Below are 11,346 nucleotides of genomic sequence, written 5' to 3' on the forward strand. Positions count from 1 at the left end.
GAAACATGTTTTATATGTTTTTAAAAGAAACTATGAAACTTTTTACTAAAAGTACAATGTCAGAATGATCATAAATGGAATCCCAAGTCAGTTTGAATCCTTTCTTCAATGTCTTCTATTGCTGAAAACAGTACTCTGATTTTGAATAAAATGCTCCCGAAGGAAGGCCTCCTAAAATGAAAATCCTAGACACTTTATAAATCTCTACCAGATAACACAGAGACAAATGCACAGAAGGCAAACAAAACAAAACACCTTCCAATCCTGCATTTGGCTTTATTTTTAAATACATTTAACATGGAACTATCATTGAACAGAAAATAATATAACAAAAAAAATTAAGTATTTTCAAATATCTTTAAAGCTAGATATAAAAATTAGTAAGATAGCATAGACCCAAATTATAGAATATTGTCCCTAAAATTTGATTAAACACATTTTGAAAGAAAAGTTCTTTGCACATTTTCCAATGTAACGGTATGTTCCCAGGTGCCTTAGTTTCTTTTTAACTAATAGATAAAGGTCCCGAATTTAGTTGCTTTATTTAAAATTATCAGATTCAGTACTGGTAAAAATTATTACGTCCCTAAATTCTCAATCAGAATTATAAAAATATGAGCTCAAATAGTTATGCTGCCCAAAATAGAAACATCTCAAGTGATATTTCTGGATAATCAAGACAGATATTGCACTAAAGTAATTCCATACCTGATGCTCATTTATATGGAAAGTTAATTCTCTTCTTTATGAAATACTACAAATAAACAATGTTAACCTAATTATTATTACACTTCAAAATATAAAGGCACAGACAGAATCTAGAATAATGCTACACCCAAATTTTCCACTGTGAAAATAAAAGTTGAAAAATAATAGGATCTAAATACTGATACTTTTAGATTTTATAATTTATGATAAGTAGCTAATAAGTGGGTATTAAAAAGTAACTGCTAAATCCAATCCTTTCCAAATCATTTAGGAATATGGTTTGTTTACACATGAAGCATGTGCACTGTCCCATCTAAAAATTTCAATTACATTTCCATTCACTGCAACACCTTACGTGCACTATAAACAATCAAGACAATGTACAAAAAAAACCAAAAAAAATCTTGATCCTATAATTTAACAATGCTCAGCAAAATACCTAGAAAAATTTAAATATTTATTCATTTAGTTTCTCAATAAATTAGTGAGTTTAGCCCATTCCACATTTGTTTCTAAACAAAGGCGAAAGAATTGAGTGTGTTTTTACTTCTAGTCCTGTTAGCTTGACATATATTTTTAAAATATTTGCCTGATTACATGTAACTTAAGATTAAGTTAGCATCTTATTTTTATATCACAGTATACATGGCATTTCTCAATACAGCAACAGAAAGGCACAATTAGCAAGCAATAAAATTCAGTACCTGAATTATTAAACTCATGTCCAGAACAACTGCAAATAAAGTACATTCAACACAGTATACAGAACTGGAAAACAAAAACAGGAATCCAAAAATTAATTTTTCTGAAAATTTGGTCCATTAAAAATGCCTCCCATGTTCAACATCATGGGTAACATGAAAGGTGATGGCAGTGTAAAAAGAGGCAGTAAATCAATATGTGGTAGCATGTGACTTCTGATCTAGTAATTCTGCAATTCAATTAGGAAATGGCTCCCATAGTAAATAAACATTAAATATATCTGTTAATAAAAACATACCTGTATTAAGTCCAAATACACAGGCACAACTGTTTTGCATATTATTATTGATTTTATAATACACCCCCGCAGTTTAAAAAACTTAGGTATTTTATATATAACATATATTAGATATATAATTGCATATTATGTACCTTAATATATATTATATATAATGAATCCATAATAGCACAAAACTCTCCAAATATTACATGAACGTTCTAAATGGAAACTTTTTCTCAGTGTTGAAATAGCTCAGCTCACCTAAAACAATATCTGTATGTGCAATTATAAAATGCACCGACTCTTATGAATTTACTTAAATAATTATTTAAGTTAAATTCCTGCAAAAGCCTAACTCTGATTTGGCTTTTAACTAGAATATATTTTAGATATCAGTAACTGATACCTCCTTTCTTATCATAAACAATGTTTCTCCATCAAGAGATACCAATAAAGAGAAATATGTAAGGAACCAAAAATGTGATAGAGAAACCAACCATTCCATAGGTAATATACCGATAGGGAAGTTCAACTTCCATGTGCTGTCTTGCTTTTCGAATATCGTCACATGGTTTATTGAAGATTTTACAGGCTAAAGGAATCGTGATCTTTTTCATTATATCTCTGATTACTAGTACAAATGCCATCCCTATGAAGATCCGCAATATGGCTTTTCCAAACAGAGTTACAGTAATGGGGGGCCTAACTAAAGGTAGTGTATCCAGAGGAGGATCTAATATCAGACCCATGCTATAGGTAAAGTGAGATCCACAGGCAATTCCAGCACCACTTCCTAGAATCTCAGCTGTGTCTCCTCGGGATGTACTCCAGGTATCAAGAGTGAAAGAAAAGATTCCCAAGGCTAAATGAAGCCCAATGATGATTAATGGAGCATATTTGTGAGTTTGGTTGAAGTTGTCAATCAGGTCCACAAATGGATAGAAGATAGCTAAGATTACAATGGTATATAGGAATCCAGCAATAATATCCTGGGGAAAGAGAAAAGTAGAGTTGTTTAGTATAATACTATTTTTGGCATTAAAAAAATATATATTTCACATTTCAAATGAACTTTTAAAATGTGTCACATTCTCGAAGTAAATTTTACTAACTGGCCTAAAAACTATTTTAATGATAATAAAAAAAATTTATTCATAATGATAAAAAAATGTTTTCAATGTTTTACCCTTCTATAAATTAACTTACAATGTAAGTTAAAAGTATATGTAAGTATTTATAAATTTAGCTAAATATATATATCACAAATTTATATTCAAATCCCAAACAATTAACTATGCTTAAATTATGAAGTTTTGATTTCTGGGAAAAGAGTGTTTATTTTATAAAGAAACCATCTTCATTTTCATGATTTAAATATATAATTATTTCCATGATTAAAGAAGACACAAAGCCTAGAGTTTCCTTTTCCCATTCATTCACTCATTCATTCACTGAATAAATACTTGTTGAGTACCTATGTGTGCCTGGCACTATTTTAAGGACTGAGGATATACTGCTTAAAAAATGACAAAATTCCTGCTGTCATAGAGCTTACATTTTAGTGGGGAAGACTTACACTAACCCTTTAAGTAAAAACTAGATAAATATTATAATTTCAGATAGTTATGTGTTATGCAGAAAACTAAAAAAGGACAATGGAATAATATGATTAAAGACTCTATTGGAGTGATAAGGGAAACCTATCTGAGGAGGTGACACTTGAGCAGAGACCTGATTCCAAAAATGAGTCAGCCCTATCTTTAGATCTAAAGAAAAGTATTCCATGTAGAGGGAATGTCAAGTGTCAAGGGTTTGAGGCAGAAAAGTATCTAGAAAGTTCAAGGAATTGAGAGAAATCCAGTGTGGCTCAAATAGTGAGCAAAGGAAAGAGGGATATGATATGAGGTCAAAGAAATAGGCAGAGGCCAAATCATGAAGAGCCCTTGTACACTTAGGTAAGGAGTTTAAATTTTATTTCAAAAGTGATAGGGAACCACTGAAATATTCCAAAGTAGGAGTATAACACTCCATCTGCTGTATAGAGAATGAATTATAGAGGAAAAGTATGGAATGGACAGGAGACCACTGGATACACGGGTGGGAAGCTACTGTAGTGGTTTACTCTAGACATGGTCGATAGCTACATGAAGAGAAATACTTAGATGGATTTGGTAAACTATTTTAAAATTAGAGTTGACACTTCAACTTGGTGATAGATTCAATGTGGGAGAGAAGCAAAAGAGAAAGGGATCAAAGGTGACTCTTAGTTTTAGGCATGAACAATTGGGTAGGTAATAGATAATGGTTTACTGGAGGAAATAAAGCTATTATTGTAAGAACTTTCCTTTCTGAATCATTCCTGACGTGAACAAAAATGTTTCAGAATTTCCATCTTAAAATAAACAAAACAAAAACCTCTGGAATCTACTCTCTCTGTCACTGAAAATTTTATCAAGAGTTACTTATATTCACTGCCTCCAGTTCCTTACCGCCTATATTTTTCTAAACTCATCATTGCATTGAAACCACTCTTTCCATACTAGATGTCTTTACGATGCCAATAACAATAGTCACTCAACATCATTTAACACAGTTAAGGAGACCAGTTGCTTAATATTTTTCTATCTTAAATTTTCTATTATGTAATATTTGGCACATATAAAAAGACATGTGGAATGCATATGAGTTTAAAAAATTAATATATATGAAATCACTGCCCAAAAAAGAACTACAGTATTACCAGTACTCTGAATCTACTGGTGTGCTATCTCCCAATTCTATCACTCTGTGTTCTCCATTATATACCTATTTTGGTTGAATACCTGTTTTTAAAAACTATTTTATCATCTACCTCCAACAAAATATTATCTAGTTTTACTTCTTTCTGAGCTTTATATAAAATGTTACCATGTAGTATGGCGTCTCCTTTGATTTGCTTTTTACACTAAAGATTGTTTTAAGATTCATTCATTTTATTTAGTTGTAGATCATTTACTTTCACAACTGTGTAATATTTTACTGTGTGACTATCCATTTCCCTACCAATGGTCATTTAGGTTGTTTTCAGGTTTTGGATAATTCATTGGTTATGGTTGAACTTGAATGCTTTCTTAACTGGTATCTATTTTTAAGCCAACCAGGAATATTATAAACAATGCTACTATATTATTTCTTTTGATGTTCCCTGGTGTGGGTCTGTAAGAGTTTCTTGTAGGAAATGGAATGGAAAAATCAGAGGATATATGCATGTTCAATTTTACAAGATAACAAAAAATTTCTAAAATGTTTGTAGAAGTTTATATCCCATCAGTTGTTCTATTTTCCTGATTATTTTTTCATAAGTGTATGGGCTATTCCTTTTCTATGTGCTGTATACTTGTGTCTTTTGGGCAATTCTTCTTTTGGATTTTCTTCTTGTAAATTTACATGATTTCTTTATATAGTCTTCATATAAATCCTTTATCAATAAAATCTATCAATAATAAGTGTTATAAACATCTTTTTGGAATTGGTGGCTTGCCTTTTAATTTTCTTTATGGAATCTTTTGATGAACTTAAGTTCTAAATTTTAATGTAGTAATATTTATCAGTATTTCTAAGAAAGCCTTCCCAGGCCAGCAGAGTGGCTCAGTTGGTTAAGAGCGCAAGCTCTGAGCAACAGCGTTGCCGGCTCAATTCCCACATGGGTCAGTGAGCTGTGCCCGAGCTGAGCTGCCTCTGAGCTGCTAAAAAGGTGGCAAGATGGCTCAGCTGGTGAGAGCGCGTGCCCCTAACAACAAGGTTTCTGGTCCGACTCCCGCATGGGATGGTGGGCTACGCCCACCCGCAACTAAGATTGAACACGGTACCTTCAGCTGAAAGGCTGCGAACGGCTAGCTGAGCAGCTGCAAACGGTAGATGGGCAGCTGGATGGCTACTGGACTTGGAGCTGAGCTAGCTGTGCCCTCCGCAACTAAGATTCAAGGAGAACAACTTGGCTGTTTTCATTCCCCAATAAAATCTTTAATAAAAAAAAAAAAAGAAAGAAAGAAAGAAAGAAAGCCTTCCCTGCTGCAAGATCATAAAGGAATGTTATTCAAAGTTTTTTAAGTTTGCCTTTCACATTAAGACTTCAATGTACCCAAAATTCCTGCCATTGTCATCACTATGCAGTAGCAGTTCAGTAAAACCTTTGTCATGGATTGGCAGAATCAACAACACAAAGCTTGAACATTGTTCTGAACAATATTCAATTCCAAACAATGGAATATAAAAACAGCTATAGAAGATACAGTTATTAAACAGACTAAGACTTGAATATTCAACTAAAAGTTTTTGAGGAAATAAATTGTTTTGTTCACAACCACCTTTTTAATGAGTTTAGTATACTGTAGACACTCAAATGTTTGTTGAATGGATGAATGAATGAATGAATGAACAAAGCCTTTATAGGAATTTATCTATTTTAATAAAGTCTACTAAGTTATTTGTAAATGCATATCTTACTGTTTTTCAACAATTAATGTATAATAGATATTAGGAAAACATTTAAAATTTTTATTTCTATATAAAACAAGTTTTCACTGATATTTCCCTATTTTATAATTATGAGGTGAGGTTATTTAAAATTGTAATTGTTTTATATAAATGACTCCTTTTATAGTAGGTCCAGGAAAGATATAATCAATTAACAAAATGTTTCTGAAAGTATCAAATAAGGCAATAAATACATTTGTGTATTCAAAGTTCTTAGAACATATAAAGCATTTCATATCTGGCTTCTGCCTATCATTAAGCTTCAATGCCAGATCCTACAATGAATTTGTAGACTTTATTTCCTCTCATTTTGGAATTACGTTTCCCACCTATATTTTAGGCAAACTATTACATATCCTTTGAGATTCTGCTCAGGCATCTACCTCCTCCATAAACTTTCTCCTCCTACCCCATAATAAGGGACGTCCTCCTCTTTGCTTCCTTAGCATCTTCTACATACCTGCTTCAATAGTTGCATCGTTTTCCATTTCTTTGCTTGTTTATTTCTCCCCCAAACCAAAGATTCACACTCTTGCTGCCCATCAAAATCACTCAGGGAACTTTATAAAAATATTGGTGCCTGGGCGAATCCTCAGAGATACTGATTTAATTCAACAAAGTGGGAGTATTCTTTTTTGCAAAAAAAGTTCCCCAGTGATTCTTTTATGTAGCCCCAGTTGAGAAATACTACATTACATATTTATATTATATATTAATATTGGACTGATTTCTCAAAGGCAAAGACTTTATCTTGTTTATACATATATACCCAGCACCTGGCACACAGTAAGCAGGCAATAAATATTTGTTTAGTTAAATTAAGACAGTTAAAATACTTCTTTAGATTCATCACATTTTGCCTGACAAAAACTCTGTAAGAGAAATAGATGAAACATAATTTCTTGAACTTAGGCTAAAGACATTTTCAGGGAATAATAATAATTTCTGTACTAAAAACACTGTTGTCATACTTTACTTTTACTGTCACATTTAATCCTCACAACCTCTCTGATATGGCTTGCCTGAACAATCTCATTTTGCTGTTGTCCCCAAAGCAAATATGAAAAGTTCCCTTTTTTCCCTTCAAAAGTGTCCAAATTTGATGAAAACTTATGGTTACTATAACTAACCAGTTTTTAAATAAAGAAAACTAGCCTAAGATCACACAGCTAGTTATTTAATCTCATAGATTGAAAGTGCTCAATACATTTGTTGGGGGAAAAAAAGAATATTTTCAGCATTAGGAATTAAATATTGGGAGTGAAGAGAAACTAAATTTTCAAAAATTTTTTTGAACATGATGTCTTTCTCCAAAACTCACTGATATACACTAAAAGTTACCTAAGAATTCTGGTTAATTGAATTTTACTGCAATTACTGAAAGATTCCACAAGTACCCAAACTGACCATACTTTTGAATATGGAGATTGCAAGTTATGTGACTGTCCAACTCTATTCTTCATACTTCAGACCTCTAATTGCCAAATAATTTCAGGTTATGTTCCTTTGTTTGCTAGCTTACCCTTTCTTCCCTAACTTGTAATGAAAGGCACAGGGTCTTTGGAATAAGCACAGGATTTTCATTGCCAGAACAAAAGCTGTTGCTTCGTTTTTTATTTAAATTTCATGACTGATTCAAAATTTTAAGGTTTATGCTAATGTGGAAATGTCCTAAGCCTTATAATTCTCACACAAAATGTGTACCAAGTTAGATGTTTTAATTAAATGACAATTGATGAGTTATTTATATAAAACCATACATATTTACTCTAAGGCTAAATGAAAGTAGGGTTAATATCGCTGCAGTTGGTTATTTTTTAAATTACAGTTCTTTAATATTATAGATGTAAGTACATGTTCATTCCTATAAAACATTTTTTATACCTTAAAAATGAAAAAAAATTAATCAATTAAGTGACTTTTTAAGACTTGTTTGATCACTTTTACATTAAGAATTCTTTAAAATGAAGATTCATCAATTATACTTTTAGAAATGTATTTCAGTATGACATAAAACATTCAATTTTTGGCATCCTCTAATTATTTGTATATCTCCAAGAATATTAAACTTAGATTACTACAAGACTCTATACAAATCTGCTTCCTTTTTTGATTGAGTCATTGTTTATGATATTACCCAGGATAGTAAGGGCATAATGAACCTCCAAACAACAAAACCAAAAGGAACGAATGATTGAGTTCAGGACATAGCTATGGTGGTCATCATTGTGATATTACTGTATAACTAAGTGCTTTTAAGCATTACAGCACAAAGTGTGCATTAAGAAAATTAATATTAAAAACATAAAGAACCCAAGTAGCAAATTTTCCAAAAGGAAACAGCGAATTTTAGAAACTTGTTATAATTTGATGCTCTTAAAGTTAATGGATAATTATGCATTTAAGTGGAATATTCAGGGTTATCATCAAATTTCTGGTAGAGAATATCAAATACCATAAATTCAATAAAAATTTATTATGTATTTAATCTGGAATTTTCTCCTTTTCATTTTTCCTGATGAGGAAATAAAACAAGAGAATCTAATCATTAGTTGTGATTAGAATTTAGAACTCTGATTGTCTCTTCGTATTTCTGTTTGTTTGTTTTTTAAAACATAACATATTTCAGGTGTCATGCTTCTAATTTTTTTTTTTTTAAGATTTTTTTACTGGGGAATTGGGGGGATGGGAACAGTGCTGGGGAATTGGGGGAAGGGGAACAGACAAGTTGCTGTCGTTTTGTTCTTCAATCTAGTTGTGGAGGACGTTGCTTCACTGGCCCAAGTTGGCACCATCATTGTGCTCTTCTCGGGCGAGGCAGATCAGTCGCCGGCTTCTGGACGGCCGCTCACTGCGGCTGCTGGCCGCTCACGCTGGCTGCTGGCTACACACGGTAGCCCATGGCAACCCACTGCCACAGGGAGTGCAGCCTACGCCGTCGCCGGCGACTCATGGCAGCCCAGCTCCAGGTTGAGCTGTTGTTCAGCATCTTAGCTGTAGAGGGCAGTGTCACTGGCCCTCATATGTGGGATCTGAACCGGGGCCCTCTGGCTTCCCAAGCCAGTTCTTAACCATCGCGCCACTCGGCCGGCCCGCTTCTAATTTTTAATATACCACTGATACCAAGAGGGTTTCCTTGTTGGAATGGATTGTGTTTGATTATCTTCTTTAAGACAAAAATTTCAAAATCCATCCTTAATAATAAAATTCAAATTTAATACATGCTTACTAGAAAAACAAGAAAACAGAGATAAACAATAACAAATAATTATTATCCAGGAATAACCAATGTTAAAACTCTTAGTGTTTACTATTCTAGATCTTTCTCTAAAACATGTTTTTGGGTTTTCTTTATTTTTTTGGCTTGGTTGTTTTGATTTTTATTTGTTATAAAAAAGGGTTAGAGGTAGATACTACTTTACAGTCTCATAATACCTTTCTAAAAAGTCTTCCCATATGTAAACGTATAAACAGTAATATTTGGGGTAAATGTAATTACAACATAGTCATAATTTTACTAATGTAGAAACAAAATAGAAATTTGACTAGTACTCAGTCTAGTAACTGAAATGGCCTGTGTTTTAAGAAATTAAATTTTGAGAACTAGGTTTGATAAATAAAGACAAAAATGGATGTAGTAAGTCTTCTCTACTTTTCTGCAGATTAAAAAAAATCAATTTATTGGGCTGTCGGAAAAGTCATGATGTATTTTTCTATGTTTTTCATTGCAAAAATGTGACATGACTTTTCCGACAACCCAATAGAAAAGTAAGTGGATATTAAAAATAAATGAAGCTGTTGCTCTTTGTGCTGTAACAATAACAAAGCATGTGGCAAATACTGAATCAAAGTGTTCATTATAAATTATTTAGAACATATTATTAGAACTGTATTCTTAATGTTAATGAAGATATCAACTTACATAATATGGTATCTAATCACCTATTAGCAGCTTCTCAGGCACACTACCTATAGCTCCATACTAACTTCACAATAAACAGTGAAGATTCAAAATATGATTAAGGAAATAGTTCAAACTGCAGGAAATTACTAAAACATTAAAATATAGGAAAAAGCAAAAATTTGTGGGAATACTAGACACAAATGTAAAAAAATGGGTTCATTATGGGTATAATTTCATATATTAATTATAAAATAAGAAGCAATATGTTACTGATTAGGAATACTTGTGGTTATAACACAGAATCATAATTTACAATCGTTATCTGGTATATAAAAATTGAATTAAACTCAGCTTGAATGTTTGACCAATCCACTAAATATTTTTCTTTTTTTTTTTTTAAAGAGCAGCATCTTTGAGATTATATATTTAATATACTCAGATTCTTATTACTAATGTTGTGATGATAATGAATCTAGGGATAGATAATATTATTTAATATATTTTCCTTCAAGAAATATCAAGGTTTCATTTTTTTATCAAAGGTGCATAACCATTTGGAAGTTCTTTAGGAGTGATATTGCTAATTTTTGGAAGTAAAAAGGAATAACTCTAACAAGGCACAGAGAGGGATAATAACATTTTCTTATGACAGATTTGATATAAGACTGTGAAACTTAGTCTCAAAAAATTAGTAGAGAAGAGCAAGAAAGATGGAACTGTATATAAATTCATAATTTGTATTAATATAATTATAAAAACTCAAACACAAATAATTTGCTTATTAAAATCATATTTGGGACTTCTGAAAAATTTACTAGTGAAGGGGTAAATGCTAGAGGCAAACAATCTAAGAAATAGAAACCCAGTACTTCCATATCTATGACGAAACCTAATGAGATATTTTTATAAGTAGAAAATTCTAAAGTGCAAGTTGTCAAGGACAAGAAAGATTTGATATAACTCATTAGAAATGTATGGATTCTGTGAATTAGTTCATACATCTCCACCTTTTCTTTTTTTTAAGATTTTTATTGGGGAATTGGGGGGATGGGAACAGTGCTGGGGAATTGGGGGGAGGGGAACAGACAAGTTGCTGTCGTTTTGTTCTTCAGTCTAGTTGTGGAGGACGTTGCTTCACTGGCTCAAGTTGGCACCATCATTGCGCTCTTCCTGGGCAAGGCACATCAGTCACCCGCTTCTGGACGGCCGCTCACTGCAGCTGCTGGCCGCTCACGCT

The 11,346-nt window shown here is 32.3% G+C and overlaps 1 protein-coding gene across 2 annotated transcripts in view; it reads right to left on the minus strand.

Moving 5' to 3' along the window:
• Positions 1–543: 543 nt before the first annotated feature.
• The window catches only part of SGPP1 (sphingosine-1-phosphate phosphatase 1), a 30,376-nt gene continuing 19,573 nt past the window's right edge, over positions 544–11,346 (minus strand). For both annotated transcript variants that reach the window (XM_019631479.1, XM_019631478.1), the window contains one exon: positions 544–2,679. In XM_019631479.1, coding sequence (XP_019487024.1) covers positions 2,128–2,679 — 552 coding nt within the window. In that variant the 3' untranslated portion in view covers positions 544–2,127. The remainder of the gene's footprint in view (positions 2,680–11,346) is intronic.

Source organism: Hipposideros armiger, unplaced genomic scaffold, assembly GCF_001890085.2.
Source record: "Hipposideros armiger isolate ML-2016 unplaced genomic scaffold, ASM189008v1 scaffold_1002, whole genome shotgun sequence".
Classification (NCBI taxonomy): domain Eukaryota; kingdom Metazoa; phylum Chordata; class Mammalia; order Chiroptera; family Hipposideridae; genus Hipposideros; species Hipposideros armiger.